Here is a 22,260-nt window from a genome sequence, read left to right as displayed (position 1 = left end):
CTGGAATGCTAGTAAATTTAGGTATGCCCTGGTTACTCGCATGCCTCACTGGGTGCCTGTGCCCATTGATGCCCCTCACGCTATGACTCTCTTCAGACAGAAAAGGGATCTTGGAACTACAGCCACCATTGTTACTACCATCTCATTGACGGCTGTTGGAGCTACCACGAGGGCATTAGCCATGAGTCATACTGGGCAGACTGCTCAGACCCTGAATAATCATTTAGCCAATGTAGCTCATGCCTTAGTTGTACATAAAGGAATTAATGCTCAACTAAAAGGAAGCTTGATGGTGTTCAATCAGAGGATTGACCTCTTGCAGGAGCAAATTGATACCCTATGGCAAATCGCTCAACCTGGCTGTCAATGAAAGTATGCTGGACTTTGTGTCACTAGCATACAACATGAGAATTTTTCCTGTGCTGCAAATCTGTCTAAACAATTGTCGAGCTATATTTTAGGTAATTGGACTGGAGAATTCGATACTACGATGGAGCAGCTGAGAGTGGCCATTGTCACAGTAAATTCTACCGGAGTGGACGCAGGACTAGCCACAGGATTATCAACATGGATTGCTGCAGCCATGAATCATCTGAAGGAATGGGCGGGCATGGGAGTGTTAGCAGGCCTTCTGGTGTTGGTCTCCTTGGTTTGCCTGTGGTATATATGCAAGATTAGAGTCTCACAACAGTGTGATGCAGCCATGATCATTCAGGCCTTTACAGCCATTGAAGCAGGACATTCTCCCCAAGCATGGTTGGCTACCATAAAAAGCTAAAATGTTACGCTCAGGATGCGAGGCTAAGCACTGCACTCAGGGTCAGCTGCTTTGGACCCAGAGAAGAGCATGTCTGATTGCATGCGGGTTGATGCCCCAGGTCCCGCCTCTGAGAAAAAGGTATCGGATGGGTCTGATGCTCTTTGGGTGGATGACACCTAAATGAACATCTGTACAAAGTCCCAATTTATTTCTAATATCAGAGATCAGACCTCTACTCTTGCCTGATGCGTCTAAAACAAAAAGGGGGAACTGTAGAGAGCTGCGGAATGCTATGCCTTAAAGATGGAGCTGGTTTCCGCCTTCCACCTTCCCGATGGTGAGGGCTCTCTGTCACGAACAACTCCACATTTGGCTAAGGCCGAGGATCTGGCTTGCTTCCATGTATGTGGACCTATCTGCATTGCCCCCGTGGCACGCCTGGGTTGGCTACCCAGAGGCTATTTAAGCTGTGGGCTGGCTTTCCCAGGGGTCCGAGGATTGTTCAATGTTCCTGAATAAACTGCATTGAAAAAAAAAATAAAAAATAATAAAAATAAAAATAAAAAATGGGGGAAAAAAAAGAGGTATCAATAGAACAGTTTTCGCACAGATGTGCATGCATCTGTAAAAAGGCAGCTCAGTTATAAAAAAAATAGAAATTCTTTGAAATCTATGTATCAGCCAACAATACTATGGGTATTGAGAGAAATCTAGTTCTATAGTCCATGAATTCATGAAAGGGCATTAGATTAAGAGTTAATGGTCTCAACACAGGCCATGACATGTAAAACTAAAGACTTTATATACCTGGATATGCCCTATTATTTGTAGTAGAAATTCATAAGCCTTTTTGCAAACAGTTGAAGCTTAGATGATCAGTGAGTGACAGACTGTCTACCTTAATAATACATGTATTAGCATCAAGGAAAGGGCTTTTTTTTAAGATTTATTTATTATTTATACAATATTTTTGCCTGCATGTGTGCCTACACACCAGAATAGGGCACCAGATTTCATTACACATGGTTATGAGCCACCATGTGGTTGCTAGGAATTGAACTCAGGACCTTTGGAAGAACAGTCAGTGATCTTAACCTCTGAGCCATCTCTCCAGCCCAAGAAAAGGTTTTACAGAGGTTCATAACCCTTAATCATCAAATAGCTTACAGTCTACATAGTATACAATAATAGGTATTGAGAAGAAAGGATAACTTTGAGTGCTCTCTCAGATATGCTGAGAATGAACAAGCTGTAAGTTTTTGTGTCTTATTTATTCATATTTAAATGAAAATACTAATATTTATCTCATGGATTTGTTGTTTCTATTAAAATAAACCATAACAAAGAATTGCTTAGCACATGTTCAAAAATGTTTAGAAGCTAAGCAATATACCATTAAAATAGATCTAGCAAAATATATCTCTATTTCCTTTGATGTACAAAATATCTGGAGCATCTCTGGCTTCCTAGATTTTCAGCAAACATATTTTAGCAGTTATTTAGAAATGTCACAGTTCATTATTAATAATAAAAATTTATTAGTACCAAGATATGTTTAAAATATATGGAGCCATGTTGGAAGGTTCAGAATACAAACTGAGCAAAGTCAAGCATGAAACTAATCACACATCTGGTTATGTTGGTGCATGTCTTTTAATCCTATCATTCAGGTAGCAGAGGTAGTTGGATTACTGCAAGTTTGAAGCCAGTCTGGTGTACACAGTGAGTTCTGGAAAGTAATTATAGAATGCACATCAATACAATTGTGTTAAAATACACAGGCATACATGTAGCTACTATAAAAGATTAATATTATAAACTAAGTCAAAATACTAACTCTGTGTGAATGATTGCATTATGAATGTTTTAATACCTTCTTCAAGTTTTTCTTATTTTATGTTTTTACAATGAGTAGACATCACTTATAAAAATTACCAATAAAACCAACCTACTTCTATCAAAAATAATAGTCTAGCCATTTTAGTTCAGCTTCATTTCTCATGACACACACATACACACACACACACACACACACACATCAACTAGTTATCATGTTCAGCTACAAAGCAAGAAAAGAGTGTTTTGTTGAGATCTCAGGTCAATCAATCATTTTTTTAAACATAATGTTCTATCCACTTATGCATTAAAATCTAAAAAAAGAGTGCTAATTGCAAAGCATAGAAATGTTCATGCAATAGACTGCAAAATCTCACATCAGAGACTGTTCTGGGTCTGAAGGAATATGCACATGAAGAAACCATGGGTCCTATACTAAAGAGCCTGGTCTTTTTCTAATGGAACGAGAGATAAACAGAAAACCATAAATAATAACACAAAATAATAGGTAACTATAAGATAATTGTAATTCTAGGTTATAAAAACAGGGCATGAGAAATTCAGAGGAAAACACTCCCAGGTCAGGATATACTGTTACTCCCTGGCCTAAAGTGTGGGTCCATAGGGAAGCAGGAAGGGGAATACCAAAGTACTGAAGATTTGCTATTCAAATAGATAGACCTAGACTTCAGTGTTTTCTGAGACTCTTGGGGAATATTCTCTTGTAAACAGAGCAAAAGGAGGCTGTATGGCCAAGCCTATAGAGCTGACCTCTATTTCAAACAGAGTAGCTCTGCTTTCAATGTTCTCTAAGTTGGATTCCTAATAAGATTTTATTTGAAGAAACAGATCTGTGACCTTGCTCAGTCAAAGAGTGTTTCTGTCAAGCTGTTGACTGCTTTTAAGCCAAGGAATAGCACAGATTCCTATTTTAGGCATGTGTTTTGAAAGTCCAGCACTCTTAATGATTGGTGGAACGACCAGTCAGGTAAAGAATGAGGAGGCCTTGGAGAGTGCCAGGCAGCAATTAGCAACTAAATCTCTGCTATGAGAAAGGAAATGAGGATCATTGTTGAGATGAATAGGAATTGTTGCAACAAAATCTACATGACTAGCTAACTACATGTGGGTGGTATTCCAGACAGAATAGAATGGCTCTGAGCAACCGCTGGAGATGCAAACCTTCTTCAATTTAATGTACATAAGAATATCTAAGAATTTTGTTTAAAAGTAGGTTTGTCTAGGTTTCTGATATTCTTATGTACATTAAAACTCCAGGGATTTTTTATTTAACAGAATATGTGGAAAGCATGGGGATGCTGATGTTGGAAATAATGTTAACAGAGTTGAGGACTCCATGACAAGAAAAAAATGAGAATGAAAAAGAGCTAGTTTTAGTTCAGACCTGAGGTCACTGGGATTCTGAAGCAAACATCAACACAGATCTGTTGGGAATATGAGTATGGAACTTCTATCATCTTAGAGTTTAGCAGAGAAACATTGATTACTGATATTTTATTGGGGAGCACTAGAGTCTAGATAGTGGATGGCAGCTAAATATAAGCAAAAAATGAGATTACTCAGAGAGAAAGAAAAGGACCAAGGATGGAACCACAATGAGTAACTATATTTAAAGAGAGAATGGAGTAGCAGGCACCTGTACCTTCAGCGTTTGCTTAACAAAGGTACAATATCAGGATTCAAGGTTTGCTACACAGTGATTAGTACAATGTCAGCCTGTACTACAGTAAGACTCTAAAAAACAGCTTGTATGCATTTCATAGATGCCCTTTATGTCACCTATCATTTTGTCTTATTTGCTTTAAAATATTTTAAACTTTTAATGTGAAAAAATTTGAGTTGGGAATAATGGATAAACCTTGTACTCTCAACACTAAGAAAGTAGAGACAAGAGTCAGAAGATTAAGGTCATCCTCAGCCAGTGAGTTCAAGCCAAGACAGAACTACATTAGAGCATGTCTCAAAAAAATGGATAGAAGAGTAAGGAAAATAATGGAAAAGACTAGATGTATAACCAATAAAGTGGGCAAGGTAATTGGGTGTATTGAGCTTGGAGTCAAGTTTACCACTTACAGGTAATAGTACAGAGCATTCTTACATTTAACTTTCAGCTAACCAATCAACCAATCTGTTACAAACATCTCTAAGTACAAAGAGTATCACACAATAGCTAGAAAAAGCTATAACTTTTCTAACTGCTTTTATAAAAAAGCAGTTAAAAGTACAATTAACTCATTCAAATCCAATGCTACCTAGTATTTTACTTAGCTGAACAGCCCACATTTATTGCTATATAAATTAGGATATTTTGAAATTATTTTCTTTGTGATCTAGTTGCATCCAAGTCAAATCTTGTGCTTTTATTCACCTGGAACATGCTAAATTCTCATAGCTACAGAAAAATTGGATATTAGAATAGGAACCCCTTGGGTTTAAAAAAGGAAAAGAAGAGAGGGTTTGTATTTGGCTAGGAGATCTGAAATTATTATTGACTAAAATGAAAGAAAATAATACCTCAAGAAGGACACTTGAGCAAGAGCTGTGTGAGAGAAGATTTCAGTATGGAGACTACTGGAATCTTGAAGAATTACACAAAACCATGAATACAATGGAGGTTCCAGCATGAGTGCCATAGAGGTTCATTTCACAGGAATTTAAATGAGGGAATGTTGGAAAATAAATGGAAATAAGATGGAACAGGAAGACATGTGTCTTCCTAGAGCATTTGGCAGGTGTTAAGAAGTGTTAAGACAGGGATTGGAGAGATGAGTCAGCAGTTGCTGCTTTCCCAGTGGACAGGAGGTCTGTTCCCAAGATCCCGTTCAGGTGGCTTACAGCAACCTAAAACTCCAGCTTCAGAGGCCCAGACATCTCCAGCTTCTAAGGACACCTATACTCACATGCACATATCCACATGCAGACATACATATCTATGAATGATTAAAAATAATAAAAGTAAATCATTTTAAAGCATTAAAATGAGTATTATAATTAGTATTAGTGTTAATATGGTCTTTAAGTTCACTCTGTAAGCAGATATTCTCATGCTCATTTTTCTATAAGTAATGATTTGGAGGAACAGGAAAAATCAGCTCCCCAGTTTGCAGCTTTTACAAGCTCCCTGCTTCTCTGCTTCTCTGACCAAAGTAAAATGTTTTTATTTAATATTTATCTGTCAGTCGGGTAGGCTACCTTTATACTAGTAGCCAACATGTACAATACTTAAGAAAACTATATGGCTCATTAGACAGGAATTTTAATTCAAAACATGGCTGCTCTGACAAGAGATCACTTCTAGGTATATGTGATCCAGCTAGGATATAGATGTGCCTTTATTCCCAGGAGGGGTCAAGACCAGACTGGTATAAAGCAAGAGTCAGGTAAAGAAAAGTGTAGGTCTAGGCATGGTGGTACACACCTTTAATCCCAGCACTCGGGAGACAGAGGCATGCAAGTCTTCCAGTTCTAGTCAATTCTGTTCAATTCTAGTCAATTCCTTTGGCGGAGAGTGAGTTGAGAGGCAGTACAATGGAGTTGAGTTTTGGCAGTTCAATTCATGGACTTCAGAGGCAATTTTACCAGTACAGAGACAGGTTGAAGAGAGAACAAACTAGACAGAGGTGAACACAGAACAAGCCAAAGAATGAAAAGGAACCAAATTAGAATTGGATGCTAGAGTTAGTTTGAGGCTAAACAAAGCAATTCAGTGAGAAACTGAGAGAAGCCAATTTGAATCAGTCCTTTTGGAGAGGAGTTTGAGCCAGAACAGCAGAGTTGAACCAGCTAGCCAGAGCTCAGAAAGTATTTAGCAGTAGGTCTCTGGGGTTAAAGCATTCCAGCATAGATTAGGTTGTATGGAGGTTAGACGCTTCCAGGACTAGGCCTAAATTAACAGACAGAGGCAGTAAACCTCAGAGATGACAATTACATCAGGCAAATAAAATTTACTTTTGTAGCTCATAGTTGACTGTGTTTGTTAAGTACAACTATAGCCTGGGCTGTCTGAGTTAGTTTGCACCAAAGGTTTTACTGTCATAAACTGATAAATCGTAGATGCTCTCAGAGTCAGTTCCTTGTAGGGCAGGGAGGAAGAACACAGGACTGCTGTGTTGGTAACAAGGGAAGGGTATGAAACAAATGGCTGTGATTGGTTCAAATATTCCTTGTCAGGCTATATAAGCAGGCTGCTCAGACTTAGTCATCCTCCTTGCTGCCTCTGTATTTGAGAATTAGGCTCAGTAAAAAGGCTTTTCTTGAGTGGGTTTTTTTTAACCTACTTTGAGTTATTCAGGCAGAGCTGATAATATGAAGAAAGAGGCATAGAATGGTGAGAATGGCCCAGAGAACAGCAATAGCAGAAATAACAGATATATAGGGAGACCAAGCTAAGAAAGCTGGCTGCTTGACAGATGAAGAAAAAATCCCACAGCTGAACAATTTAAATGCAGACATGTTATTAAGAGGGGCAGGGGAAGTAGAGAGAAAGAAAAGGAGACAAAACCTGAGACTGAAGAAATAAATGGCTATAAGAAGCCAAAGAACTGAAATTGCAGGGCCTGGCCACTGGACAAGTTCCAAAGAACTGTCAAGTCTTTAGGATAACAGGTCCCAGACCACAGGCCATGAACTGTAATACTGCTGATAATGGCAAATGAATTGTTTACCTCTTAGGCCTACTCGAAAGCTACATAGCACTGGCTACTGTCAAAGGTGGAGAAATCTCAAGGGGTCCCATTAGTTAGGGGAGTGGGGGATATATTTCTGACACAGACAATTGCCTGCTTTCTGATCCCTTCTCCCTAATGGGACTTCCCTACCAGGCCACAGGGAAGGAAGATGAGCTCAGTTTTCATGTGAATAAATGAGCTGGGGTATTTGGGTAGGGGTGCTCTCTTATTCTGAGGAATAGGGGAGAGGAGGTGTAAGAGGGAGGGTGGGACTGAGAGGACAGGAGGGAGGGCCCTATGACCAAGATGTAAATTGAATTAATTTATAAAAAAATGAAAAAATAAACAAAGGTTGAGAAATCTTAATAACTAGTCCTATCTAAGAATCTGCAACACCACCTGCCACCAAGAAGCCCTGAACTACCAGGCTTATACAACAACTGTAACCCTTTTGGAGCTAAGATTCTGATACTAGAGGCCTGCACCAACAGTGTAACACCAAAGAGCACCAACTGCAATAGGCCCTGATGTCCTTGAAAAGCTTCACCACCTAGGATTTTTATCTGCATAGACCAAAAGAACTTAGGCCAAATGACTGTTGAAATCCAACACACTGAACACACCTTAAACGTATGCAAATTGCTTGTAAGCTGAATGTAAAAAGATGCACCATCATTCTACCTGGAAGTCCTTTGAGCCACCATCCAACCACAGTTCATCAAGCCTTCTATAAGGACTAAAGACTGTTCTTAAGAAATCTTGATTCTAAGCCTGCAGAGACAATTGTCTGAGCCAAGAAACCAGAAAGGCCCTGTCATAGTTTCCTTTTCTACCGGTGTGATAAACACTAGGAACAAAAGTAACTTGTGGAAGAAAAGGCTTACCATGCTTACAATTCTAGGTCAGAGTCCATCATAGACACATGTCAAGGCAGGAGCTCAAACAGGAACTTAGATACCATGCATGAATACTGCTTGTTCTCCAGACTCTTGTTCATCTAGCCTTCATATAACTCCAGGTGCACCTGCACAGTGGTGGCTCCACCCACAGTGAACTGAGCCTTCCCATATCAACCATTAACCAAGAAAATGCTGCCATACCTACATACAGGCCAGTGTGATGGAGGCATTTTCTTAAGGTTCCCTCTTCCCAGGTGACCCTCACTTGTGTCAACTTGACATAAAAATAACTAGCACAGGTCCTTTATGGAAATCCATACATAGTCTTACCAAGAAGGTAGAGATTGTAACTCCAGGAAAATCTTTTATTGTGTAGTATATTAGGGATTAAACACAGGGCCATTCATATGTCTCCTTGGAAGCTGTGTCATCAGTTACCACCAAGGCATCCTAACCTCTTAGGCCTACACAAGACTGAAACGTGAAAAGTTGAGGGTATCAATCATCAAGTTGTAGTTACACACAGAAGTGCACTAAACCGGGAAAGATTTCTTTTTAAATTCAACCCAAAGTTAATTTTCACCTGTCCAGATTGCTCTTCTGAAAAAGGAATTGTCTACAAATACAGCCAGCTTGCTTCCTCACATATTTAGTTCTTGGTAATGGTCTGTTTACCACATACATTGTGAAGCTGTGTAGAGTAAGATGAGCAAGATTTCTATTCTTAAAAGATGGCTTTATACAACCATCTATAGGGTTGGCAAGCATTTTCTAGTAGAAAACAACTAATAAATATTTCAGATTTTAGGGCCAAGGCCAAAATCATCATTATGCTAATGTAGCAATTAAGATAACAATCTCTACTATATTTTATTGACAAAAGTTATTAAGTTCATGTCTTTTTAATTTTCAGAACATACCTCTGCTAATGAGAATAAAAGAACTTTAGAAGGTATATGATATCTAAGATCCAAATTCAGTAATCTTATTATCAAAATGGATATTAGGCTTCATCCTACATTTTAAGTTTTAAGAAGAACCCTTATTGAGATTTACATATTTACTGAGAACATAATGGTTTAAAGTTTCTTAATACTTTCTAGGTTAGGCTTCTGCCCTGAAAAAATAATTGGAACTGTGGGTCTTAAAAGAGGTTCACAAACTACTAGACATTTTTTTCAAGACTACTAAAGGATCTTTGGCCTTAAGATTAAGATGTCAGGGACTCTGTTATCATATCTATCACAGAACAAAATATCCCAAAGTTCAATTAAAATGATGGACAACTAATCTGTACATATGCCACTGAAAAACCTATTGAACTGCATACTTCAAATGAATGAATTCTATGCTATGTGCATTTTATCACATCAAACCCATTTCCTCAGTCTGAAGTCCAAACACTGCTTATAAAAACTTTCTATGGTGCTCTAATAGCTTCCTCACATTGGGGATTGCTTAGAAGATTTGAGATCAGATTACATCTTTGTGTTGGAGAAACTAAAGTGCTTAACCCTCACTTTCCCACCTATATAATATGAAGATAGTAACTATTAATATGTACCTGAATAAACTAAAAGGAATGTCAAATGTAAAGTTCCTTCAAAGACCCCTTTCATAAATTTATTTTTTTTCTGTGGGATGTTGGGATTCCACAGACATCAAATGTAAAGCCAACTAGAAAGTATTATATACTTCAAAATATCCAAGTGTTTAAAAGTTGCATATTCTACCTTCAGTGGTGATTGGTTAATAATCTAGTCAAAGTTCCTCAAGGAAAGTGGACTATTCTGAACACTACTGTGATATTTAAAAACTGAAATGGTACTTTTACAAAGTCTTAAGGAAAATGTTTTTTTATAGCTTTCTCATATCTGTATACTTTCATACCACCTTCTTCACTTCCATGCATTTTCTCCAAAAGTTTGTCAAAACATCTGTACTGTTATTCTTATTTTTTTTATAGTAGACATGATTTTCTCAATAGGTTCTCTCCTTTGTCATTGTCCACGGGACTCTGAAAAACTGTGGTAATATCCTGTTATTTTAAATCATAATAGAAAGCTCTGCTGTTAAACACCTGTATGTCTACTTTTTAAGTATATATAATCATATGTATAGTTATATATAATCATATAAGTATACATCAACTAGTTTAAGAGTAAATTTTCTAGGAAACAGAAGCTAAGAACTACAGATTTTGAGGTCTCTGCCATGCATCAAAATATCTCCAACAACAAGAAAAAACAAGAATCATAAGAATTTTCATAAAGTTGCATATCCTATATTCTATTTTGTGTTTTTCTTATACTGCAATGTATCTTTACCACCCTATGATTATATTGCCTTAAGTGTTTTTGCCTTGCAGCTAGCTCACAGCAAAGATAATCCTCACACGGCACTCATATAAAAGAGTCCATTCCTGTTCTAAGGAGTTGATTTATAAACACCAACTGATTCAATCTGCACATGACCTATTTCTAAATTACAAATACTGAAAACAAAGTTAGAGAGGTATTCAACAACTTGCAGGCAACCACACAGTTTATAAGTGGTGAAGCTTGAATTCAAATTATAATTAACTACCTCGAATGATGCTGTTCCTTTTACCGTTGTTGAATTTCCAGGATTTTGGCACATTCTGGAACAATATGTCTAGTTCATTTCACTTCAATCACTGTCAAAGCCAAAGCTGGGGACTGATTCAGCTTTTTTGCCTTCTACTTGTGTACACTGACTGCATTATTATAAAATTGTCTACTGCAGTGAAGTTTAAGTTTTGTCATGGCATTATTTTTCTTTGCTTGACATATATGCCTAAAAAAATCCCAATTTCCTCAATTTGGAGGGTTATGACAATAAAGCACAAAAAGAGAGTATAGACTGGCAGTGGCAGAAAGAATGTCACCTAGTCGTTGTGTACTCAGTTGCCATATCATATTATAAAATTGTGGTATGCATGTATAAACACACACATAAAATTACACAGTATGGTATAGATGTATGTATATATATCATAGTGACATAATTATTCATGTAACATAGATTTCTGTGTGTACACATATCTGATATCCTATTTTTCTTGTATCAGGGTTCAAAATCTTTGCTTTGGAAGATAGGGATCTATACCAAAGAAATATGCAGAGATGCACTGTTATAAATGAAGACACAGTTGGAAAATGAAAGGTGACCAAAGAAATGTATGTTGATTCACTCCTGTTATATTTGGAAAGGTGATATCACACGCTTTATGGGCTATTTAGTGATGGTTTGAAAAGTGTCCATCACCCTGTGGTGTACGTGTGTCTGTTTTATATATATATATAAATATGTGTGTATATGCATGTATATATAATATTCAGAATTTTTACATCCTATTAATATTTGTATATTTTTGAGGTTATTTGAAAAATTTAAAAATACAGCTAATTTGCTCTACCATAGAAAATTTAGGAAATACCACCATAAAGTAATCTGCAATATAGTTGTTTTAAATATATTTCAAGTTCTACATTCTTTCTACCAATAACAACTTTTGGCAGTCCGACTACTTGAAATTTTTCTTAGAACAGAGGATATAAAATTAAAGCAATACTTTCTAAGAAAATAAAATAAAGCTGCAGACTGTAGATTAAAGATTAATAAAATAGGGGAAGGCCTCTGTCACTTCTGTGAGCAAAGAGGAATTCGGGACCTAAAATGGAGGAAGAAAAGTTAAGGGGCTAAGGGAATGGGAGTGCTGAAGGGGCCAATAGATCTAAGAAAGTTTGAATAGCGGGGAGCCAAAAGAATTCCAGAGACCTTAGCAAAAGTGTCACTGACAGTGAGGCCAATCAGTAAGATGCCAGAGACAGGGACAGATTAAAAACAACTTTGCAGATACCATTGTAGGCTAAGAACAAAAGAGAAAGAGAAATTAGGGAATCATAAAAATAGATACCAGGAAGAATCCATCAGAAGTTACTTAAGCTAACCAATATGACCCTGATGTCTGGGTCAAAGCTAAGTCTCAAATGTGTCAGATGTAGGATGTCACAGAAATGGCTGAGGTTCTACATGCCTTGGTACAACAGAAACTATTTTGACTAGTGACTGGGAAATGGAAACTCCTCAGATTTCATCCTTGTTATGTAGGAATGAGAGCGGATACACAGTTACCTCCTATGATGCTTAAGTTCAGAGTCAAGCACATGCATATTGTACACAAGAATGATGGTAGGCAGGAATTTACTCGAAGATAACCAGTAGCCAAGTGATTTTTTGTCTACAACCGATTTAGACACACATACAGAGAGAGAGGGGGAGAAAGAGAGAAAGAGAGAGTGGGGGGACACAGAGACAGGTATGAAATAAATAAAACATAAAACTGAAAGAGAAAGCAGAACATCCAGTTATTTTCATGTAGTTAAATAGTTTTTTACCAATTGCAAGGAACTCAGTAAAGTGAGTCTTCATTATAAGCTAAATTCATTATAAGCTGAGTTTTTAGTATACATCTCGCTCCACTCAGAATGCAAACTGTTATATTTGCTCTTTACATCTACATTTTGTGTGTGTGGTGCTATGGATCAAATTCAGGGCCTTGGGCATGCTAGTTGAGGGCCCTACTAACAAGAAACATTTTCAACTTCTGCGAACATTTTACATATAGCATTATTTCTTAATTTTTTCTTTTTATTATAATTTATTACAGTTTATTCACTTTGCATCCTGACTGTGGCCCCCTCCCTAATCTCAGCCCAATCCCACACTCCCTTGCTCTTCTCCCCCTATGCCCCTCCCTTAGTATACTGATAGAGGAGGTCCTCCCCTTTTATCTGATCCTAGCCTATCAGGTCTCATCAGGACTGGCTGCATTGTCTTCCTCTGTGGCCTGGTAAAGCTCTACCCCTAGAGGTGAACAAAGAGCCAGTCACTGAGTTCATGCCAGAGAAAGCCACTGCTCCCCTTACTAGGTAACCCCCTTGGGGACTGAGTTTATGTACTACATCTGAGCAGAGGTTTAGGACCTCTCATGTTCGTTGGTTGGGGTACCAGTCTCTGCAGGACCCCCCAGGGCTCAGTGTTTTTGGACATGTTGGTCTCCTTTTGTAGCAACTGTTCCCTCGAGGTCTTTTATTTCCCCTTCATTCATAATATTCCCTGCACTCTTCCCAAAGTTTGGCTATGAGTCTCAGTGTCTGCATGATATCTGCCCAGGCCTTTCTGGCTTTCATAGATTCTGTTGAGAAATCCGGTGTGATTCTGATTGGTCTACGTTTGTATGTTACTTGGCCTTTTTCCCTTGCTGCTTTTAATATTTTTCCTTGTTCTGTAGATTTAGTGTTTTGACTATTATGTGATGTGAGGAGTTTTTTTTTCTGATCTATTCTATTTGGTGTTCTGTAATCATCTTGTATTTTTCAAGATATCTCACTAAGTTTGGAAAATTTTCTTCTATGATTTTCTTGAAAATATTTTCCAGACCTTGGAGCCTGGATCTTCTTTTTCATCTATTCCTATTATTCTTAGATTTCATCTTTTCATTGTGTCCTTGATTTCTTGGGTCCTTTGTGTTTGAGACTTTTGCGATATTATTATTATTGTTTTTTTTTTTTTTTTCTGAGGGATATATCAGTTTCTCCAATAGAATCTTCAGGGCCTGAGATTTTCTCTTCCTTCTCTTGTTTTCTGTTGGTTATGCTTACCTGATCTTTTCTCTAAGTTCTCCAGCTCCAGGTTTTTCTCTGTTTGTGTTTTCTTTATTGAATCTAATTCTGTTTTCATGTCTTCAATCATTTCCTTCATCTGTTTGAATGTGGATTCCCATCTTTCCATGACGACATCCATTTTTTTGCTCATTTCCCCTTTATGTGTCTCTAGTAACTGGATAAGCATGGATTTTAAATCATTTTCCTGTGTTTCTGATGAATTAAAATATCCAATTATTTTGGGGGTTGCTGGTGAAGCCATGATGTCTTGAGTTTATTTTGACTGGGGGAGGGAGAGAGGGAGAGGGATGTGTTCTTATGGCTGCCTCTACCCATCTGACTGTCAGTAGCCTTTGCTGTTTTTTCTTGGATCCTGTACTCCAGACTGGGTCTGTCTATGGAGTTTGGAGTATTCTTCAGGAAGATGAGAGAGGTCCTCCGGTTTTTGTTTGGGTGTTGGTGTTTCAGATGCAGCTAAGGTGGGAAGGTAGCAGGTGCAAGTGTGCAAGTGTAGGAGTGTGAGTAGAGATGTGGCTGCCTGGAAGCGTGAAGTTACGGGAGGAGTACAAGAGTAGCTTTTGGTGCAGGCATGCAGGCAACATTTGCTGGCACCATTTGCTGTTTATAGGCACAGTGCAAGTGCACAGGTGTTCTGAATGGCTCAGTGACCCACAGGCCTGTCTTGATATTGTGCTCCCAGTGCTCAGATCTGCCTGAGCTGCACCATCTTTGTTCCAGGAATTGTTTGACTGGACTATACTGGGAGACCCACAGAACCAGGGGCTTCAATGTTGAGAATACTGTCCCAGATATCCCTATGTTGCTCACAGTGGTGGGTGTGGGTGGGAGGGATCTGAGTTCTGGCTGTTAGAGTAGAGTTACCCTCATGTGGGGCTCTGTATGCACTCTCTCACAGAAACACTCACTCGAGTAGTGTGTGGAAAGCACAGAGGGCCCACAAACTCGATCGCAGGTTATGAGACAATCTCAGAGAGCCCACAGTTTTCTACTCTCAGATTTGGTCCTCTGTTTGGCCTTTGGAGTAAGGAGGCACCAAATACCTGGGACTATGTACTTTCTGCTGCTGCTGTCTTCTCCTCCCGCCAGGGCAAGGGGAGCAAGCCAAGGCACAGCTGAAAGTGCAGGTCAATATTTTTCCACTCTTAGAACCCTGAGACATCCACAGGGGTTGGGAAGGGGCCTAGATCCAATCTGTTCCAGCTCATGGGTTGTCCTTTCTAGCTCAGGAAATCTCAATGTCTATGCTCTGGCTTCAGCTGCCAGTTCACTCAGCAGTTTTGGATCTTCTGCCCTTCAGAAACATTTTGACGCCATCTTGGAGCCAGCACCTATTTGTTAAAAATTTGAAGAAAAAAAATGACAACCTATTTGGACAAGGCTTTTACTGCTTTGCTTGAAACTATGTAATAAAAAGTAACATCAAAATTTTAGATCATACAGTAATTTTACTGAGATTTCATATGAGTAGACAAAAACTATCAGTACAGTTCATATATATATACATATATATTAAGGGAGTTAACTAGACTATATGAATTAGAAATTTCAACAGGCTAGTTGAGTTAGAAATATTTGTTGGCTATGGTTTTCTGTCTACCAAGTAGGTTGTTATTGAATTTTTATTTTATGATCCATATAAAGAAAGGTATGTGTTTATATTTATAGTTTATTTTTGAATCCTAGAATATGATATGGTGGTTATGCTCCAAGTTTGACTTCCCACAAACATTCACTCCACCTGTTATTCCAACTCATCTATAAATTCTGGTAAAGTCTACCACTTATTCTTGGAAAACATTGGCAATGTTAAATGCTTTTAACAATAATACTGTGTCATTTTCAGGACTTTAGCTTTAGAAGGATACGATTTTAGAACTGCTTTCTTGTTAATTTTCCTAGTTCTTTACAACTCCTGACACTATCCTGGAAATATTTTCTGACTCCACACCTTTAAATGAAAATGCTACTGAAGTCTATTTACATGAACCACCAACCCTTAAATGAATTGGATATATTCTTAATATAGGAACACAGTGTTTCCTGACAGTCTGTTAGAAATATTAAATTGAATTAGCTTGGATAAGTCAACTGTTACAAGGAATGGAAACTGCTAAATTAAACTTTAACAAGAGTTACAAATAGGACTGTGCAGAGTTGGAAATGAATAAGGTCATTAAGGCTTCAGCCAGTGAAGGCAAGTGTGGCTTTAATGTTTTTATTCAGTGAAGAGGAAAATGAAGTAAAAGTCCATTTACTTTTGTATTTAATAAAGATTACAAAAAAATTAAAACTTAGGTTTGAGAGAACATTTAAATGAACAAGAAGTAACTAAAGTAAGGCACAATATGCCCATAATGTAGAGTCATATGAATTTAAAAAGGGGATTTAAAGTCTTTCAAAATACTGAACTCAAATAAGAAGCAGAAACAAAATGTCATTTAAAAAAAATCTGAACATGGTGTTTTCTGGTTTGAAAGAGTATCTCACTATGTAGCTCAAGGTGGCCTTCAACTTCTTATCCTATTGCTTACTCCTCTTAAGTGCTGAGATTTTACATGCAAAACCGTGTTTACAATCTGAACTTTAGAATGCTTGTGAGGAAAAAAAAAATCAAAACTAACATAAACTCATGAAGATAGCTTCATGGCTAGCAATATTAAGCACAAGAAAAAAAAAGCCTCAGAATAGGTGGGTTCCAAGATGGCGGCGACCAGCATGCATAGTATATGAGTGGAACAGGATCTGAAGCTCTGATATTGGTGAGTGGAGGGACACCTGAAGCCAGAACATCCACATTGAGAATTCTTGGGTGAGAGTAGACAACCAGGGAGCTGGAACAGTTTGGATACAGGTCACTTGTGGATGCCTCCAGAGGCTGAGAGTGGAGAATATTCAACTCCCTGCACTTCTCCTTTCCCCAAACACGGGAATCCTTGTTCTGCAAGGTGACCAGCACTGACCTCTCCTCCAAACAATGAGACTGCTTGGCTGAGACTTCAGTGATTGCCCCAAGCATAATCCTTCACTCTCAGTGACTGCAAAGGCACAGGCAGGCTTCCAGGGGGGCTACAGCTGTTGCAGGGCAGAGGCTATTCTAAGTACAAACCTCCTTGGTTAGTAACTGAAACTGCACAGGCGGCCCTAGCTGCCTCTGGGGCAGGGCAGCAGTTAGTGCAAGCAGGAGCCTCCACACACTCTGTGACTGGGGCTACAGAGGTGTACCTGCCCAGTGGCCAAATAGTGGACACCACTGAGGTGATGGGTCTCCTGTACTCATTTGCCCTTGTGGGTCCAAATCTGAGAGTAGAGAACAGGAGATCCCCTGTGCTTTCCAGTTAAGCTTGGGAGTGAAAGAGTGCACCTTTAAGTGAGTGCTTGCAGAACCCCAGAACCAGGGTCCTCTATACTAGCAGCAAGTCATCTGATCCCTCCCACCCACACTCCCACATGAGCAACTATAGGTATCCTTGGGAGAGCATTCTCAACACTGAAACCCATGCTCTGTGGGTCTCTCAGAGGAGACCAGGGAAACAATGCCTAGAGCCCAAACAGATCTGAATAAAAGAAGGATAGTACAACAGGCCTGTAGGCCATTGAGGTATTCAGGACTCCAGCTCATGCACATTGAGCTTTTGAACTGTGACCTCCCTCCCTTAGCTATAGCTGAGATACCAACATCCACTCTCAAACCAGTGGACCGCTCTCATCTTCCTGAAGAATACTCTAGACACCAGAGACAGGCTGACTCAGTCTGAAATTCAGACTACAGGAACAGCCAAGGTTACAGATAAGCAGATGGGTAGAGGTCAGAGTAAGAACACATCCAACAAAAAAAAAAAAAAGAACACATCCAACAAAAATCAGGACATCATGGTTCCACCAGCAATCCTCAAAATAAATGGATTTTTTAATTCATTGGAAACACAGGAAAATAATTTTAAAGCTATACTTATCCAATTACTAGAGGCACATAAAGAGGAAATGAAGAAAGCTCTCAAAGAAATACAATCAAATACAGCCAAACAAATAGAGGCACAGGTAGAGGAACAAGTAGAGGCACAATTAGTGGCATATAAAGAGGAAACGAACAAAAATATAGGAGCCATCATGAAAAGACAGAAATCCACATTCAAACAGATGAAGAAAATGGTGCAAGACATGAAAACAGAAATAGAATCAAGAAAGAAAACATAAACAGAGAAAACCCTGGAGCTGGAGAACTTAGAGAAAAGATCAGGAACCACAAAGGTAAGCATCACCAACAGAATATAAGAGATGATAGAGAGAATCTCAGGCACTGAAGATACAATGCAGAAATGGATACATCTCTCAAAGAAACAATAAAATCAGAAAAGTTCCAAATACAAAACAACCAAGAACTCAAGGACACCATGAAAGATGAAATCTAAGAATAATAGGAGTAGACGAAAAAGAATATTTCAGGCTCCAAGTTCCAGAAAATATTTTCAAGAAAACCATGGAAGAAAATTTTCCAAACTTAACAAAAGAGATGTCTTGAAAAATACAAGAAGATTACAGAACACCAAATAGACTCTCCTCACATCACATAATAGTCAAAACACTAAATCTAGAGAACAAAGAAAAAATATTAAAAGCAACAAGGGAAAAAGGCCAAGTATCATATAAAGGTAGACCAACCAGAATCACACCGGACTTCTCAACAGAAACTATGAAAGCCAGAAAGGCCTGGGCAGATGTCATACAGACTCTAAGAGACCATAGATGCCATCCCAGAATACTATACCCAGCAAAGCTTTCAAGCCACATAGATGGAGAAAACTCCAATCCAATGAAATCAACTACACACAGGAAAACACAGTGTATAGACATCTTCACAATAAAGAATTAAAAGAAAGCAAACACTGAAACACAGTAACACCACAAACTTCACAATAAAAGGAACTAACATTCGTTAGCCACTATTTAATTTTTATTTAAATCAGTTTTATTTAAGAATTTCCAACAATGGCAACTCTTATAAAAAAAAAAAAAAGCATCCAAGCACAGGACACAGAACTACAGCAAACAGCATTATTATGAATAGCTAACAGACATGAGAACTTCTACCCTCCTTTGAGACACCTGAGCTCACTGGAGAATTCTGTTTCCAAGTTCTCCTGCAAAGCACTCCACAAGCTCAGTCCATGTTCGCAACCCATCAGCTTCAGCTCACGTTCCCACACCTCCAGATCAGTGACAGAGGAGCGCACACACCATACAGCATTCACTGCAGTTGACAGAAGGGGAGGGAGGTACAAGTGTTTCACTTAACACATTCAAATAAAGTGGATTTTCTAAGAACAAAACTCAAGTCTTCCAATAGATGTGGGTGTCCTTTGATGCAAAATCATTTGTACGTTATTTGCTATCATTGCACACTCTCTCACCAAAGCCACAGGGTCAAGTGACACATCTCTCCAAGTTAAAAAATATCCATTTTGCACCACCAAGTCTCTGCACGCGCTCTCCTTTTCTCGCTCATACTAGCCTTTCATGCCTCGGCACCACCATCAATCCCATACAAGGTTTCAAAAGTTCAAACAGCCTTCTGGTTCCATATCACAGCCTTGCGTTCATAGCGTTGATACGACTCCATGAAATAAAGAGTAGCGGATAAAAATGGAACACCCACCGTCAAAGACGCAGCCTGTGCAGCATGATGACGAATTCTTGGATGAGAAAGCATATAGACAGAAGTATTCCTATGGCAGAATATTTACAGCACTACTTTCAATGAAGTGCTTCTTCCATAAATATTTGAAATGAGATGAACTGCAGAGATTAAATGAAGGCTTCATATTGTACTTTCGTATATGAAGGAAGACAAGTGTTAAAAACAAAACCAAAGAACCAAACACCATGACATCATGATCTCCCAAATGAAGATATTCCTAAGGAAAAAATCCATAGGGTGGGATTCAAATTAAAATAAGGAGAAAATGTATTTCTAACCAATGGTTTCTACTCTGAACATGCAAAGAATCCATTTAACAAGTCCAATGATAGTTTACAGAGAAACCTTCTGAGATCAACTGTAGTGTTGGTTTACCAATTAGGCAAACAGCAGTTCACTTTCACCCACTCAGTATTTTAACCCTTTATATAACAAAACTTATAAAATTCATTTAGCTTTTCCTCTTTTTCTAAAGAAAAATGTCAAAAATACTGCTGAATATACTCCACACCGAACAAACCAATCTGAAAATTTAGTACATACTTATTTTACAATATACTTACCATGAGTTTAGAAAAATTTGAACCCAACCATTCTATACCTACCTACCCTACCTACCTACCCACCACCAAACAATCAACCACCCCCACTGCCTACATTCCCCAGCCAGAGGATTTATTAGACTCCATGCTTGAGCCAAAGCCTCCATTAAAACCACTGCCTGACCCTGCATTTGATGCTGATCCCCATCCAAGGGGGGCACCAGAATTAGAACCACTGTAGGAATTATTTCCAGAACCAAAAGCCTGATTTGGTTCCCTCTGCATGCTGCCCTGGCTTTGGTTATTACCCGATGGGCCTGACTGGTTCTGCTGGCTGGCTAACATGCCCATCATACCCCCAACTGCTCTGCAATGCTGCTTGGGCTGCAGCCATCATCGCTGGATTAATGCTAAAAGCTCCAAAGTTCATCCCTCCACCCATATTACCAACCTGGTTATTTCCCAAGCCAGCCCCACACCCTCTACTGTTACCAAACCCACCCTGATTCCCAAAGCCACCTGAATTACCACCAAATCTTCCACTCCTTCCTAACTGTCTATTGCTATTATGCTTAGGTTCAGCATTGGATATATGCATGCTGATTCCTTTAATGATCAAATCCTCTCCACAAAGAGACTGAGCAACCTTATCATCTGCAAAGGTAACAAAGGCAAAAGCTCTGAATGGTTTGGGAATGAAGACATCTACCACTTCTCCATACTGACAGAAGAACTGTTGAAGCTCTTCAGCAGTCATGTCCTCTGTACAACGTCCAACAAACACCTTTCTGCTCCTTAAAGGTTCATCTGGGCTTTGCTTAGAATTCGGAAGTTTACAGTCACACCATCGCCCATCTATCATATGTCGTTGTGACATTACTTTCACTTGGGTTTCATATTCCGTAAATCGAACAAACCCAAACCCTTTTGAGTGACCAGTTTTAAGATCTTTCTTGACCTGAACCATAAGAACCTCTCCAAAAGTACTGAAATAATCTTTAAGATCCTGTTCCGTTGTTTTCCAGGGGAGACCCAACACTATTAGATCAGATGTTTTTTGGACTGCTCTTTTCACTTTCATAGCTGAGGAAGCATCCGTCTCATCCATTTTTCTTTTGTTATCTTTGGGATAGTTGACAACATATACCAGATTGTCCCAGCCAGCATCTGGAGCGTGCAGAATTCCCTCCACCAGCCGGACGCCTCGCATACACTGAGATACTGGATTCTGGTAGCGCAGGCCACATGCCCCTGGAAACTGGGCTGTGACTGTGGATAGTAATACTGTTCCATCGTCTTCATCGTATTTCAATTGGTTCATCATTCTCATCTTCTGTTACCCGAATATATTCAGACATCTTTGATTAAATTTCCACTAGGCCACCGCTAGGAAGCACAACGACAAGGCAGAGATGGCGAGAAACCCGAAATGCCGTTAGCCACTATTATCTATGAACATTAATGGACACAACTCTCCAATAAAGACACAAGACTAACAGAATTATTGCAGAAACAGGATCCAACATTCTCCTTCATCCAAGGAACATACTTCTGCAACAAAGATAAAGACTATTTCAGAGTAAAGGGCTGGAAAAATGTTTTTTCAAGCAAAGGGACCCAGAAAACAAGCTGGGGTAGCCATCCTAATATAGAATAAAATAGATTTTCAGCAACATTAATGAAAAGATGAGTAGAGACACTTCATTCCCATTAAAAGAAAAATCCACCAGGAGGACATCAGAATCCTGAACATCTATGCCCCAAATACAAGAGCACCTGCATTTGTAAATGAAACATTATTAAAGCTTAAATAACACATCTGTCTCTAAACCTTAATAGTGGGAGACATGAACACTCCACTCTCACCAAGAGACAGATCATCTAGAAAGAAGCAAAATAGGGAAACAATGACACTAACAGAGGTCCTAAATCAAAAAGTCCTAACGAATGTCTAGTGAACGTTTCATCCAAACTCAGATCCTCATGGAACCTTCTCAAAAACTGTCGATACATTTAGGCACAAAGTAAGCCTCAAAAAATACAAGAAGATCAAAATAATCCCTTGTATCTTATCTGACCATCTTGGCTTAAAACTAGACCTCAACAACAAAAGAAATAACGGAAAAATC

At 38.8% G+C, this 22,260-nt stretch overlaps 2 protein-coding genes across 2 annotated transcripts in view; both read right to left on the bottom strand.

Moving 5' to 3' along the window:
* Sytl5 (synaptotagmin like 5) overlaps positions 1-22,260 on the bottom strand; it is a 329,523-nt gene that overhangs the window by 140,774 nt on the left and 166,489 nt on the right. The window lies entirely within an intron of this gene.
* On the bottom strand, positions 20,210-21,557 carry LOC110543581 (TAR DNA-binding protein 43-like). Its single transcript, XM_060374801.1, is given in 3 exon segments — positions 20,210-20,488; positions 20,490-21,435; positions 21,437-21,557. Coding segments are annotated over 3 exon segments (1,245 nt in total). The 5' UTR covers positions 21,490-21,557; the 3' UTR covers positions 20,210-20,242.

This window comes from Meriones unguiculatus, chromosome X (genome assembly GCF_030254825.1).
Source record: "Meriones unguiculatus strain TT.TT164.6M chromosome X, Bangor_MerUng_6.1, whole genome shotgun sequence".
Taxonomy (NCBI): domain Eukaryota; kingdom Metazoa; phylum Chordata; class Mammalia; order Rodentia; family Muridae; genus Meriones; species Meriones unguiculatus.
The sequence above is the reverse complement of the archived record's forward strand: the minus strand, read 5'-3'. Positions and strand labels throughout refer to the sequence as shown.